Genomic DNA, 16913 nt, shown 5'->3' on the forward strand with positions numbered 1-16913 from the left:
TAGAGTGTCAGAACTGAATTGATAAGTTCAAAGAAAATTGTAAGTAAATTTGTTGCAAAACTGCTCAAATTCATGGTACTGTTAAAGGATATTAGTTATAGAGATGTTTTGCTAATAACAATGGGCAAATGTACTTTCTGGTAAAGATTATAGAGTTACTACGCTTTCTAAGTTGTTATAGGAATCATCAAGTTTTAAATTGATAAGAAAATTCTAACATATTTGAATTAATGAAAAGAGCTAACTGTTAAGGAGGGACTGGTGTATGTACGGACGGACAGACGGACCATAATTATAGAAAAGCTTTGCTTTTAAACATGTGAAAGACATAATTATAAAGATTCCAGGTAAAGAAAAAATATGTAATACCTATAGATGGGATAAAGAATTCCCCATAATCAATCAAGTACACACTTTACCCAGCAGTCTACCAGTGATGAAGTCACAGACACATGCTCAAACATGGACATATATTCATATAAATATGTTAGATTTTAGTAGCTGTTGATGTACTTGTAGATGGTAAAAAAGGACAGTCAAAGATTATGAACAAAATTATCAGAAAATGTGTACTATGGAAAGAAAACAAAGTAGCAGATTTCATCATATTTTCACAGTAGCTTTTGATAGATTATGTTAGATTAGATAAATGTCAATAATTGCCCTGCAAAGTCAAAGCCCCATGTATGGGCTAGAAATTGTGCTTAGCATGACAAATTGATTTTCACCCCCAAACTTAAAATTCCTTTATTGACTAAACTTATTAAGGGAAGTGAGTATAGTTTGTATAATACAATGAGAAAAGTTTCTAAAAACTTTTATGGGATATTTTGTTCTGAATTTAAGTTATGAATTTATCTATTACAAAATGTTTAGCTCTAAAATATTTACAAATATATGTGTATGTACATAATAAATATGAATGTGAAAATGTGAGAAAATGAAAAGGGCAAATATGACCAAGTGTGTATTTAGTTGGAAAGTTTGAAGAACCTTTCATCATGAATTACCCATAGTTTATAAATAGACCATTAATACTACCAATGTATCTATCTATGCTTTTGATGCTTAATTTTCATTAGATTATTATTAGAAACCAAGAAATAAGTATTTTACCCTAAATTGTTTACATATTATAAAAAAAATGTTCTTAGAAGCCTTTTGGGGCATTTTAGATGGGAGGGGGATAAGTTGATCCGCTCCCTCTCATTTTCAATTTTATTTTAAATAGTAAACATAAAAAATCTGATTTCCTCCAAATAGTTAAATACCTTCCCTGGGCCTATAAGAAGCTTCACTGTAAAGAAGAACCATTTAAGTATAATGAATAGGACAATGAATAATGAAATAATAATATCCCATTGAATTTTTTTTTATGAACTCTGTCCCTATCCATCTATTGCCAGAACAAGTAAATAATCATGGAGAAAAAAAAGGACTTAACATGTATTGGGACAGTCTCAAGTGCCTTTTATCCTCATTAATGTCCAAAAATTACTATTTATATACATTTGATGTATTGGACTTCTCAAGTGATTAGGTACACTTGAAAAGTTTTCATTAGAAGATAGTTTGGAATAAGAAAAATTTTGAACTAACATTTATTCCAGTTTGGCTTTTAAACTGATTGATATCCGCTAATTATAACTTGTTCTCAGTCATACTAAAAAATCATGTATAGCATTGTATTACAGACAATATTCAAAAATCATCAGCCCCTCATTGCTAACAAAACAGGTTTAAATTTTAATTTTTTTTATTTTTATATTTGTGGGAAGCTGTCCTAAACATGATACAAAAATGAAAAGAGCATAACCCAAAAAATATGAAGAACTTACATTAAAGAAAAAAGGTATTTTTGCCTGAAGCAAAATGTTTTATCAAACAGATCTGTTTTAAAGAGGTTGTAAATTTCATAAAAGCTTTATAACTGTCTTGGGAGGGTTTTGGGCCATTTTCCTGACCTCTATTGCCTACCCAGAGGCTAGTAGCAAAGTAATATGTACTCTATAAAGTTAGATAAACAAATGAATATTATTTCATGACTGTAATTCTTAATACTTTTATTCATTAATGCTAAAAATATCCTAATAGTAAATAACATGGAAATGTTTGTTAATTATACATTAATTAATTGCCCCAATAAAATCTAGATTAAATGGTTGATTTACAAATGTTTGATAACAAATAATGTATTCAAAATTAGAAAGTATTAAAGTTATCATTTGAATTATAGATTGATAATTAGTATGTATCTCTTTGTATTATAAACAGATTTTTGGGGATATAATAGATTATAAGATTTTAATCTTATGATTTTTATATTTGTAGAAAACTAGATATAATATGATGCTATACATAATTTTTCAGTAATACTGACAACCGGTTCTAAACAACTGGATATTAATTGGTTTCGAAGCCATAGCTTAAAAGATACTCTGTCTACCCTGACTTACTATTTGTCTGTAAATATATATATATAAAAATCACAGTTCCTAACCTATCTTCATAATTTCACCACTTCATTTTTTTACATCTTGATGTTATCCTTAACCTTATATGATTGAAGACAAATCACCCCTAAGACGCATTATTTGTGTTACAACTTTTGACTCTGCCAGTCATTTTAATTTTCCAAAATAATTATTTTTTTTAAAACAAACAATATTAAATTTAACAACCTATTCATTTACATGGCAATGCTAAATTTCAACAAGTTGAAGGCAAAATAGTGTTTCTTCAGGTGAAATATCCATGAAAATCCTTTTAGTTTTTAGAAGATTAGAGCCTATAGGTACAGTATAAAAGATATAACATCTTTTATAGGCTTATAGTAAATTAATGAAAATTTATTAATTTAGAAAAAGAAGATTGTTGAGGTGCAATATCCAATTTACCAATGGCCAAGCTTTAGGAGAAAACCAAGTAAAAGACGACATTCTGTTGCAGGAGGTAATTAGACAATTTATTTGAAGATTTTTAAGTGAAATTGTCTTTTTCTATAAGAAAAGGACAAAAGAACTCAATGATTATTCTGGCTCAAAAACTTTAGGTGCTTTTATTGATATTTAAGTGTTTGCTTCAAAAATAATAAACTTTTTTATCAATATTTTTAATTTGCAGTTGAAATTATGCTTGTTATCATTAAGGTTTTAGATTTTTCTATTCTTCTATACTCCATAACTCTTTTTGTAAACTTTTATAATGATTTACATGTTACACATGTATAGTTGATGTTGGTATTCAGTTTTTCTCTTGAATGCTTCAACATAAGATAAGAATGATAAGAATAGAAATCTGTTATCAAACAAAATATTGAAAATTTCTTGTATAAAAGGCTTTTTGCATTATCAGCTTTTCAACTCTTACAATAGAAAGCTTTATGCAGCTTTTAAAAAAAAAACATACTGGCAAAAATATGATTCATTCTTGAGAGAGATTGGACAATGGGTTGTTTGTTACACTAGTCCCCAAAGTTTTACATTTTTCTTATTCGTTAGCCTAACAACTTTGGGGACTTGAGTGTTAAGACGTTTCAACCAAAAATTTTAATCGTTATTGGGGCTGTACATCAATTTATAGGCCATTGTCTTATCCCTTTAGATTCCTAGATTCATTCAGATAACTATAGATGTACATTATCTTAAAATCTAATGTTATTATTTTGTCTTTTTGATGTTGGTTCTTTTAGGATTTATAATGCATTTCTTTTTAACATAATTAATTTTATTTCATTTTTGTAAATTCTTAAGAATTTGTTCCCATATACTAAGGTGTTTTAACATATAAAAATAAAACTCTACATGACAGGGAGAGAGAGGACATTGGGATGTTTATTACACTAGTCCCCAAAGTTTTATAGAAACGTTTTCTTTGGAAACTTTTGTTGAATTTTGATTTGTTGGTTCAGTAAGTTCATGATCAAAAGGTTTTAACCAATAATTGTTATTTCGTGTATCGTTATTAGGGATTTACATCAATTTATCAGCCATTGTCTTTAGATCCCTGCTACAATATACATGGCAAAAATCTCAAACCAAATATCAAATTAGATTTTGCATTGAAAAAGGCTTTTAGTTTGTTTGTGTATATGTGTGTGTGTGTGTGTGTATGTATGTATGTGTGTGTGTGTGTGTTTGTGTGTGTTTATGACCTATTTCTAATAGAAGAAAATTCAGCTCAATGTTAGCTTGGCTCTGGAATGGAATTAGTATTATGGAATTCAGTATCAAACTATTAAAGCAATTTATTTTTATATTTAAAGAATAATACTTTTCATGTAAAGATAGATAAAATACAATTATGTCTCATTTATTTCAAGCTTTGCATAAGGATTCCTTTAGCAATAAAGTATATCTTTTAATAATATCAATCTACATGTTGATTTTTATAAAAATTCAAGTAGGCTGCATTTAAGCAATTTTGTCAGATTTATGTGCTGGCTTTTTTAATTATTTGATAATAGTGGACGCGCCCCTAGCATCTAAGGGCTCTGTATTCAAATGAGTAAGTAAAAGAAAACTAGCAGAAAACTCATCTGGATTTAAACTTCAGACAAAAAACTTATTACTTTTAAAAATGCTTACTTTTGTCTGATATGTTGGGCTTTGCTTTTATGGATATTCCTATTCATTCTTGTTTTTTTTCCATACATTAGTTTGCAAATAATTTTCTTTGAATACCAAATGCCAAGAAGAGAATGTTTGGTTTCCATGTAAAAGATAATTGGAATGTCAAAAATAAATGAGAACTACACAATCTCAAATTGGGATAAGGATAGTACAAGTAAACTGAGTGGTTTCAAATGTTTGAGGGAGATGATCTAAATATACTTTTAAATTTTGAAGGAGGTAAAATTAGGGATTTAAAAATTTAAGGGGGTTATCTAATATTTTAAAAAATGGGTATGACTGAAATTTATATTTTGATATTTCTAATGTAAAATTTACATAAAGATAAACATTTTCTGGAAAAAAATTGTTCTTCTAGCTTCAAAAATAAGAAATTTACAGCTGTTTGAAATTTTTAAGTAAAAAAAGACCTAAAAACAAAGGTTGTTAAATAAAAGGGTAAGGAAGCAAAAATTGACTTAGACTTATAAAAGGTCGGAAATTCATTATCAAACAGAGGACTTGCATCAAAAAAATTAGCCCTCTAGCTCGAATAGGAACTTAGATAATAGGGAGGGGGGGCGTTGAACGCCCTCCCCCCCCCCCCGATCGATTAAGGTGCGGCAAGGGGCCCGACTGTAAAGGGTTAAGATATTAAAATATACATATTTACATAATTCATGAGGGTATTGTTGTTTATCATAATAAGATGGTATATCAATTTATCCCAAATTGCCTTATCCCTTGAGATGCTTGCATAATATGAATATATTTTTGTCTGTTTATTGTCTCATTATTAGATTAGAGACAGTTTTGCAAAGCTATAATAATTGTACAGAGAGAGAGAGGGGACAATGGACTATTTATTACACTACCCGAAGTTTTTAAATACCGTTTTCTTATTCGTTGGCTTGACAACATTGGGCACTTAAAAATGATTTTGATTAGTTGGTTCATTAAGTTTAGTGTCCAAACGTTTAAACCACTAATTGTAATCTACAGAAGGGGTAATTTTGTGTATTAACATTGGGGTTGTACATCAATTTATCGGTCATTTTCTTATCCCTTTAGATTCCTGGCTTTTATTACGTACTTGCTTTTATGCAGGGATCTAAAGGAATAAGACATTGTATGATAAATTATTGTATATACCCAGTGATATTATCAGATTAGAGACAGTTTTACAAAGCTATAATTGTATGCTTTTATTATATACTTGCTTTCATACAGAGATCTAAAGGGATAAGACATTGTATGATAAATTATTGTATATACCCAGTGATATTATTAGATTAGAGACAGTTTTACAAAGCTATAATTGTATGCTTTTATTATATACTTGCTTTCATACAGAGATCTGAAGAGATAAGACATTGTATGATAAATTATTGTATATACCCAGTGATATTATTAGATTAGAGACAGTTTTACAAAGCTATAATTGTATGCTTTTATTATATACTTGCTTTCATACAGAGATCTGAAGAGATAAGACATTGTATGATAAATTATTGTATATACCCAGTGATATTATTAGATTAGAGATAGTTTTGCAAAGCTTTATTAGTATGCTTTTATTGAGAGTTATACAGAGGGTTAAGACAATGGATGATAAATAATGAACATTCCCAGTATGATAAACAAAATTACCCAAGTTTTAAGAGTAAAATTATTTGTTATTTAATAAAGTAGTTTAATAGAAGTACCTAAAGTTTTCAAGCATACCATTAAGTTGTATTGCTTTAGATTTTCAGAATTATTTACAATTCAATGCCCACTCCCTCCCTGCTTTTATAGCTTTTGCAATATCTAGTTGTGGTACATCTCTATAACTTTGTCTGTGTGTCTGTCTGTCTTTTAGGATGTAAATGTATTTATTTCTGGTGCTATTTCAGAAATAAAAGATATTTTATGGTTACAGAACATAAGAGTATATTGTGTTTTTTAAAAAGAAATATGCATCTTCATGATATACAAAACAAAATTCTTTTTTTTTCAAAGTAAAATTTTAAGTAGTTGTATAAGATCTAAGACGAATAAAATTATTGATGCATCAATGTTTATAATTCAGAATATTTGTAATTATATTGGGATTATCAAAAACCAAGTTATATTTTTATAAATGAATCTAGATATATCTTACTATCTATTCATCTAAATATCTATTTATCTAACTATTTTTATATTTATCAATTAAGTCTTTCTGACTTTCTTCTAAATGATCATAGGAATTTATATGCTTTAAAAATTATTTCTACATAAATCATCATGTTAGTTTAAAAGAAAAGTTTGTTCTGGGCTCTAAAGGAAAAAAAATATGGACAATAAATTGATGTACATCCTCAATGATGATACACCCCTTCTGAAGATCAGATTACAATTAGTGGTTGCAACGTTTGGACACTCAGCGTAGTGAATCAATGATTCAAAATACAATGCAAGTCCCCAATAAGTTTGAGCCAACGAATAAGAAAAAGTTATATTTTAAACTTTGAGGACTAGTGTAATAAACATCACAATATCCCCTACTTTTAAGAAAGTTTAGATTTGTTTATTTATAACATGCAGTTTGACTTTAGAGTGGCGTTTGATTCAAAATAAACACTTTTTCGGGGAAGGTGGGGACATTGCGCTGTTTTTTATTCTGGTCCCTAACTTTGGGGACTTTATTGAATTTTGATTGGTTGGTTCAATAAGTCGAGTGTCTAAACGTTTAAACCACTAATTGTTAAAGATGGGCAAACTAATTCTAAAAGAAGAAAAGCTTGGATATTATTTCGCATAAAAGGGATCTAAAGGGATAGGACAATAACCAATATATATGATAAAACAAAATTAAATATTCAAAATAATTGATTTAAGTCAATTTTTAATATAAGTACCCAAAGTTTTTGAGCCAACTAATCAATCAGGATACATTTTCATAAATCTTTGGGTACCATTGTAATTTACACTCCAATGCCCCCCCCCCCCCCTCCATTATCATATTGAGATATAATAAGTTTTAATAAGCCAACTAAAAAGTTTGGGTACCAGTTTGATTTATAGTGCAATGTCTCCCTGATGCATAGTACTGTGGGCAAAACTTGAGACTTGTGTTGAATTTAAATGTGCCAAAAATTATTTAGAAATGAATTTAAACTGGATAAACAGAACATAAATATCAGCTTTATTGCCTCTTCAAGGCTTTTACACATATTCCAGGGATTTAAAGGTAGCTACAATGGCCAATAAATTGGTGTTTATCCTCAAATATGATATCAAAGTTGCTATTTCTGTAGATTAAAATTAGTTGTGAAACGTTTAAACGCTCAATTTAATGAATCAATCAATCAAAATTAATAAAAGTCCCCAAAGTTATTAAGGCAACGAATAAGAAAACATTATTATAACACTTTGGGGACAGCCCTCCCTCCCTGTCTTACAAATATATATTTAGTTTATATATTTCTTTTTAAAAATGTTACAGGATGTCTGCATGCTGCATGTCTGTAGCAAAGGATTTTGCTAACCCCTATTAATATGATACAAACAACATCCCAAAAGAAATTCCCCCACCCCCCTCCAAATATATCTTTTAGTTATCCTTTTTAAAGCTAAAATTTAAGTGGATGGTTAACTTCTCACAACGTCACCCATGCCTCTAAGTCTACAGGCCTCTTTCATGATATAGAATTTATTTAGCTATTTATTTATAAAAATTAAAGTTACATTTTTATAACTTTGGAGGTGTGGGGGGTGTTTTTTCTCTATTTTAAAATCTTTTAAAATCTGGTAAAGAAAACTAGCTTAAAACCTCGAGGCTTAAATCTAAAGATAAAATAGCCTAAAACCATCCTAAGACCTTACCTAATGGAGAACTCAATCAGTTCTGGATTTTTCAAAAATTGTATCTTCAACACAAAAAAACTACTTATTCTTTTTTTTAAATTGTTTAACTAAAATTACTTTTCTTTGTATGCTTATAAAAATTGCACTCTTGTTTTTAATGAAGGGTATAATTATCTCAATTAGACATTGGATAATCCCCGCCAAAGTTGTTTAATTAAGGCCAGAGTTCTGAAGGGATAAGACAATGACCGATAAATTGATATATATTACTAATGATGATATACAAAATTACCCCTTCTGTAGATTACAATTAGTGGTTGAGACGTATGAACATTCAACTTAATAAACCAACCAATGAATATTCAATAAAAGTCCCCACAGTTGTTATGCCAACGAATAAGAAAATGATACTATAAAACTTTGGGGACTAGTGTAGTAATCAGCCAAATGTCCCTATCCTCCCTTGGTTTTGCAAATAATTTCCTTTGAATACCAAAGTTCCTAAAGTTGATGACCCAACGAATAAGAAAACGTTAATATAAAACTTTGGGGACGAAAAATGATGAACAACAATATCACCCCTTTTGTAGATTTACTATTATTGGTTGAAAAGCATGGACTGGCCAATACAAATTCTATGAAGGTTCTCCGGAGTTCAAATGAGACCATTTTTTAAAAGTTTTAGGTACCCGTATAATTTACAGTCTATTATCCCCTCCTTCCCTGGGTGTATTAGTTTTAATTACTTTTATTCTATTACTTGTGTAATTTCTATTTTTGATGTATTTTTTTACATTCTTTACTCCATAGGAAAGTATCTGTAGGTAAATCAGGTTTTAGGCTATTTTGCGGGAAAAGATGTCAAGTTGGTTAACCAACCCTCCCAAATTTGATTGCTTTTTGAACAAAACTTTTAAATACCCCCACGAAATGTTCAAACATAAAAATGATTTTAAATTATTTAATCTCTTCATGGCTTTATAGGCAAAACAAATTTTACAAAAAAAATAAGATATTTTGTGATATCTGCTTTTAGGGTTTTTGTCAAAAGTCTGAACATTAAGATCTCAAAAGTGTTATTTTTAGAAGTAATTTATTTATAGCATCTTATTTAGACAGCTTTCCGCAGATATGAAAACGAAAAACTGGTGTTAATTTTATATTTTATTTTAATATTGATTAAAAATTGTCAGTAATACGATGAAATACATGATTTTTAGTATGGCTGAAAACCGGTTCTAATCCAGTGGATATTAATCGGTTCCAAAACCCTACTGGAAATTAAATTACAAAAATATATTTCAGATCACGTTTAAAAAAAACCCGCACTATATACATCAAACGAACGGTTTTAGAATATTTTAAATTTTAGTACTTTTATGTAATTGTAAAAAAATGCAGTATTTTTATAAGTAGATTTAGTAATTTCTTTAAAAAAAAAACGAATTTGAAATTAAGTATATCCTTTTATTTCATTTTTTTTTCATTTCATAAACTCGCCGATAATCCTCTTAAGTAGCCTAAAACCTGCACTAAGTGCCACTAAAATAATTTATATTTTTATATTATATTTTTCCGGGGTCAATTTGTTTTGAAAAGTCAAGGTTCCTTCCCACCAAAATAGTTATAAACCTCTTCCGAACATATACGAAACTGTAAAAGGAGTGAAAGCTGTTAAGGAGAACCAAAAAGGTCAAACGATTATCAATATGGCACAAAGACACACATACAGGCAAACCTTATGTTATTTATAATATTTCGGACGAACATATCTTTCCTGGTATGACCTAAATAAAGCTCTTAAATGCCTCAATCATATAAATCAGGGCTCGGCAGCCGCGCGTAGTTCGCCTGTATGCCTCAGGTAAATCAATATTTTACCATATTAAAAGAATCAACTGAAAGTCTGACCCAAATATGACAATCCCTCTTTTTTTAAAGATTTAAAGTATCCAAACGGGTTCAGATTTAAGGCTTAGTCGCGGCTGCCGAGCCCTGCTTGTATGACCTAAATAAAGCTATTAAATGCCCCAATCAAATAAATTAGGTAATGGGCCCAGGGAGGGAGGGAACATTGGGGATAATAATGATACTAGTCTCCAAAGTTTTATGATAACGTTTTCCTAAAAGTTAACTCTAAAACATTGGGGACTTTTATTGAATTGTAATCGGTTACTTCATGAAAATGAGTGTCCCAACGTTTCAACCAATAATCGTAATCAAAAGAAGGAGTAATTATGTGTATTATCATTGGGTATGTAAATCAATTTATCTGTCTTATCCCTTTAGATTCCTGTATTAAATGATCCAATGAAATAAATTAGGTAATGGGTCCCGTTATACAAATTTATAGCCCTTGTAAAATTTTATTATAATTGTCTGATAATGTTTTTCCAATCAAATGATTTTGAAATAATAGGTTGTCTGCCCATCTGTCTGTTTATTTATCTAACCTTTCTATACGTCTATCTATTTGTCCATCTATCTGTCTTTCTATTAATCAAAAACTATAAGTCATAGACATCCAAGGGGGGGGGGGTAAAGGGGTGATTACCCCCCTAAATGAATTTTGATTTTCAATTTCCCCCCCCCCCCTTCCAAATAAAAAAAAATGCCTCTATGAAATTATGATTACCCCCCCCCCCGCAAAAAAAAAAAATGAGCTTGGGGGTAATTTTTATTTTCAAATTTTATCCCCCCTCCCAAATAAAAAAGCTTGGATGCCCCTGCTATAAGTCTACTAATTTTTTCATCTGTCTACATCGACTTTAAATTTAAGTGTTATTTTTTATCATGTTGTCACACTCAAATAATTTAAAACAATAGGTTGTCTATCTATCTTTAGAATCTATTGATCTTCTGATATCTCTCTATCTTTCTGTCTCTTTATCAATCTATCTGTTTGTCTGTTTAACTATCCAATTCTCTTATATATGTATTGATAAAATTATATGTATTGATAATGATTTCCCATTAAGATAATACTAAAATAATGGGTTGTTTGTCCATCTTTCTTATTACACATCTGTTGAAATTTTATCTATCTATTTATTTAGATCTATCTGTTTTTCTATTTATCGATCTAGTAATGTATTTAGTAATTCAAGCATCTTTATTGTGTTTATATTGTTAGTTTAAAAGTATAAATTGTTATTTTAATGTTTAACCAATATATAAACGATCCATTATTTCATCTTAATCTCCTTTTTCATCTACATATTTGGAACTGTATTTTATCAAAAATAGTTGCTGATTGCATTTTTTCAAAGTTAGCCGCAGTTGAAGAATAAATGTATAAGTAAAGATATATAATCTAGACAACTACATGCTCCAAGTGCCAGTGAACCATTTTGTCTGCTAGCAAATTGCTTTTTGTTCTTTTGTAGGTACTCGGCTGTGATTATATTTCTCACACTAATAGCTGATTTCAAAGACTCCCCTTTATACTTACATTTAGCTCATGCCCCCCCTATTTTTTAACTTTAATGTTAGAAGTAGGTTAATAGATGTTGTAATTCTTTTGCAAAATTAAACTATCTATCTATACAAGTATCCTGGGAATGAGGGGACATTGGACTGTTTATTATAATAATCCAACGTTTTCTTATACATTGGCTCAACAACTTTTAATTTATTAAGTTTAGTGTCCAAACATTTCAACCACTAATTTTAACTTACACTAATTTATCAGCATTGTCTTATCCCTTTAGATCTCTGGTGTATATCAAAGTTTTTTCGCAAATTGGTCGTAAAATTTCTTCATTAGATAATTTCAAGTGTAATAAACAGTTTCATTTTTTCCTTGTCTTCAATTAGTTTAAAACCAGGGCTCGGCAGTCGCGCCGAAGCATCCAATTAAAACCTGATTGCCATATTTGGGTCAGGTTTAGACTTCCAGCTGAATTTTAAAACTGTAAAATGGTGATTTACCGTAGGCGTAAAGGCTACTGCCGAGCACTTTATATAAAACTTTATATCTTAGGTTTAATGTCTTTTTTATTAATCATACTTGTTGCTTCGCCCATAGCCTTTAGGATAAGGACTGGAAAGGTCAGGAAAATAGCTTAAAACCAACACAAAACATTTATAAATCTAAGAATTATACATTTTTCCAGCCTTGTTTGATAATAACAAAATAAAATTAATATCTAAGTTGCTGCTTTAAATAAAATAAATAACTTTCTAGCTATCTAGATTCTAGAAACCTAATTATAAATCTAATATTTAGCACATTCTAACAAGCTATCTAGATTCCTAATTATATATCTAAATATCTAATTATCTATCTATTTTAGCCCAGTCCGACACCATAAAACAGTTTGAATCCACCCTGGAGCCGGTTATGGATGAGGTTGAGGAAATGAATCCGGACCTCTTGAAACCCAGCTTTGCCTCCCTACAGGTATCCAAAGTTTTATATTTGTACCCAAAGTTTTATACTGGTACCCAAAGTTATGGATGAGGTTGAGTAAATGAATCCGGACCTCTTGAAACCAAGCTTTGCCTCCCTACAGGTAAATCTTCCCCCAAAGTTTTATACAGGTACTCAAAGTTTTATTCTGTTACCTAAAGTTTTATACTGGTACCCAAATTTATGGATGAGGTAGAGGAAATGAATCCTGGTCTCTTAAAACCAAGCTTTGCCTCCCTACAGGTAAATCTTCCCCCAAAGTTTTATACTGGTACCCAAAGTGTAAAATGCTGACTTTGGTAGCTTGTATACTATTGGGGGAAAGAAAGGGTTGTTGATTCATTTTACATTAAGTTTTCGGCGTTCTCCTCGAACAACTATTTTAGGTTAGGTTAGGATATAGGCTAGGGAACCGAGCTCTGCGGCTAGGCAGGCAAGGGGGCCGGGGGGGGGGGGGGGGGGAGGGTGCTAAAATTGAAAAAAAAATTTCTAAGAGGATATTACCAAGTTTTCAAATCTTAACTAAATATTATAATAAACACTATTCTTAAGTCAAACTGACATAAATTATGATTACATTGTTTCCTAATTTTCAACTATAAAATTATGCCTTTAGTACCTCATATACTATTTGGGGAAAGAAAGGGTTGTGATTGATTTTACATTAAGGTTACTTTTCCTTACTAAATATTATATTAAACACTATTCTTAAGTACAACTTAAATATTTTAAGAGTAAATTGTTCATATATAATGTTTTATAGATATTAAGTGCAAATAATGTCTGTAGTAGCTTATATACTATTAGGGGAAAGAAAGGGTTGTTGATTTATTTTACATTATGTTCTTTAATCCTTACTAATATATTAAATACCATTCTTAAGTAAAACTTAAATATTTTAAGATTAAATTCTTCATATAATGTTTTATAATTGTTAAGTGCAAATAATGTCTCTAGTAGCTTATATACTATTGGGGAAAAGTAGGGTTGTAGATTGTTGTTTACCTACCTAATATTATATTAAACACTACGCTTAAGTCAAACTTACATAAATTATGATTAAATTGTTCTGATTATGTTTCCTAATCTTTAACTATAAAATTATGTCTCTAGTAGCTTATATTCAATTGGGGGAAAGAAGGGGTTGTTGATTTATTTTACATTAAGTTTTATAATCCTTACCAAATATTGTATTAAATACTATCCTTAGGTCAAGCTTACATAAATTATGCTTATATTGTTCATATACCTAATGTTTTATAATTATTAAGTGTAAAATTATGTCTTTAGTAGCTGATATACTATTGGGGGAGAGTAAGGATTGTATATTTTACATAAAATTTATTCAATATTGTATTCTTAAGTCGAGCTTAAATTCATTATTTTGCCTTTTGTCTTTTAGAACAATTTACTAATTAATTGATCAATTATTTATTTGTCTTTTTTGTTTCTGTGGATTTAGTTATTTAATTTGTGTAAGCGTTTGTACTTTAACATTTGAAAAGCGTAGCTATCATACATATAAGGTTTGTTAGTACATGAATCATATTTTTTTTCACTTTCCTAATATTACTATATCCTATACCCTCTTTTTACTTACATTATTTTGTTGCTCTATCTTTCTCTCTATCTTTACTTGCTAGTATATCCTTATAATAAAGTAACAGGATGTGTGTTTGTCTGTACCTATGGTTCTCGCTCTTACTTTTTCTTTTAAAATCTAAAATATTAAATTGGGTTCTCAAATTCGACTCTCCCCTCCTCAAGTGCCCCAAGTGGCCTCTAGGGGCGTAGCCGCTAGTTAAGGATGGGTCAATGGACAATAAAATTAATGTATATGTTTTCATATATGTCCCAAAACAAAATTAACCCTTCTGTATATCAAAGTTGTTGGTTGAAAAGTTTAGCCACTACTAGTTTGGAACCAACCTATCAAATCTGTTTTTAGAGCTAACCAATAAGATACTGTGGGTTTAAAACTTATGATACCTGTGTTATTTACAGTTCAATGTCTTCTTCTATAAATGATATATTTTTATAAAGTCATACTAAACCCAGTTTTTTACAGGCGGAGGACAAGGAACGTCGCCCCAGCCTTGTAATGTATCAGAGCGAAGATACCGAGCACCCGGATGTTATTGCCCTGCAAAAACTCGTTGACAAAATCTATTTCTCTGAACAATGATTGATTGATTGATTGATCTTAACAATAATTGATTGATTAATTTAATAGCAAATCTCATAAAGCAGAATATAGTTGTTTATGGCAGTGTATTATAGAGAACTTTCCGCAGATATTAGAATGAATAATTATAAGATTAAAACCCTGAGAGGCAGAGGGCCCAGGTTAACAAACCTAATATTATTATATGTGGTAAAAATTGTCTCTCATTTGATGCTATATATGATTTTTAGCATGGCTGCAAAACGGTTCTAATCCAGCGGATATTAATCGGTTTCGAACCTATACATAAAAGTATTTAGTTGATTGGACAAAAAGTATTCAATTACTGAAAAGTAAGAAAAATAAATATATTAAAAGTAAATTATAATAAAAAAAATATGTATTAATTTGCTGAAAAAATGTGAAAAAATAGCCAACAATCAAAATCATTAATTTTATTTAAATAGGTATGGTAATAGATTATATAAGATTTGCAGGTTTTATGGAATACCATATAAAACATACTAAAATTTATAACTTTTAAATTAAAAAAAATAAATAATTATTAGTAAAATTTTTCATCTTTTTGTAAAACCATTACTCATTATGAATGTATATATAATCATGAAAAATGTAAATTTTTTTAGAATTTGATTTTCAGTATGGCTTGAAATACGATGGATTAGAAACGATTTTGAGCCATACTGAAATATATTGTATCGCATTGTTTTTTTGACAGTTTTATTAGCCCGGGCTTTTTTCCCCTAGGAGCCAATAAAACAGAAGTTATTTAAGAAAAACTGTCAATAATACGATGCAATGAAAAACTATTCTTTTACTTTTTAAAGTATTAATTATGCTTTTTACAATATAAATTAAATAATATTAAAAGATTAAAACCAAAAACTTTTTTGTATTTATTATTTAAGCAATAACTATTTTTCTTTCAAGTCAAAATCAAAATTTTTATACTGTCGCTTTATTATTAATATTTTTTGGAATTAAGTTTTTATATTTTTCTTGTAGTTTGATAATAAAAACCAATGCTTTTAAGATAATTTTGTCAGAAAATGTAACTAAAAAGTGGGATGGATTTTTATAAAGATTCTGTTATCCTAAAAGTGTAAGTCGCGTAAAGAATAGCTTTATTGAAATATAAAAATATTTAAATAATAAGTTCAATAATCCTTATATAAAAGTTACAGGATCTGTGTTTGTCCGTACCAAAGGATCTCGCTAACCACAGAACCGATATGGTTCTCCTTTACATTGTACCTTCTCGTAGGTCCTGAGAAGGTTTATAACTATTTTAGGTCAGGGTATCACCAACCTCTCAAGAGATATCACCCTAAAAAAGTGACCCCCACCAAAAAAGTGTGTTTTATTTTTATTTTTAAAAAACTAAAATGCCCCTAGAGATCAACAGATTTAAATAATAACTGTCTTTAAAAGACTCTTTTTATAAAATTTTCGATTTTTGTAATGTTACTTTTGAATTAGATACTTTTACTTATAACTACATATAACTATATAAAAATTCCCTCCCACTTTTTACAGTAGCTGTTTTGAAAATTTGGTGCCTGTATTAAGAAGTTACGGAAAATATCATGTGTGACGTCATAAAAATACGTCTAAATCCATCTCTTTTTAGGGATTCCTTACATCCTTCCTTTTTAGACTTATTTTTATGACGTCACACATGACACTTTCCGTATCTGCCTGTATTGATCATGCATGTATGTATGCTGAAAACAAGGGTTATTATATCCATAAGTAGCGCAGTAATTTAATTTACAATTTATCCATTTTATTATGGCGATTGCATTTGTGACGAAAGGGAGGGTACATTGGACTGTAAATTACACTGGTACTCAAAGTTTTAATTTACTCGTAAAAT

At 29.5% G+C, this 16913-nt stretch overlaps 1 protein-coding gene across 5 annotated transcripts in view; it reads left to right on the forward strand.

Annotated features, from left to right (window-relative positions):
- LOC145327982 (uncharacterized) overlaps positions 1–15436 on the forward strand; it is a 41016-nt gene extending 25580 nt beyond the window's left edge. For 4 of the 5 annotated variants that reach the window (XM_080171504.1, XM_080171506.1, XM_080171505.1 and 1 more), the window contains 3 exons: positions 2862–2952; positions 12737–12843; positions 14921–15436. In XM_080171504.1, coding sequence (XP_080027630.1) covers positions 2862–2952; positions 12737–12843; positions 14921–15037 — 315 coding nt within the window. In that variant the 3' untranslated portion in view covers positions 15038–15436. Of the gene's footprint in view, positions 1–2861; positions 2953–12736; positions 12844–12904; positions 12956–14920 lie in introns of all 5 variants that reach the window. The other variant, XM_080171508.1, reaches the window with a different exon arrangement.
- The last annotated feature ends 1477 nt before the right edge of the window (positions 15437–16913 follow it).

The sequence above is a fragment of the Acartia tonsa genome, chromosome 9 (assembly GCF_053477335.1).
Source record: "Acartia tonsa isolate MP-2025a chromosome 9, ASM5347733v1, whole genome shotgun sequence".
In the NCBI taxonomy this organism is placed as follows: domain Eukaryota; kingdom Metazoa; phylum Arthropoda; class Copepoda; order Calanoida; family Acartiidae; genus Acartia; species Acartia tonsa.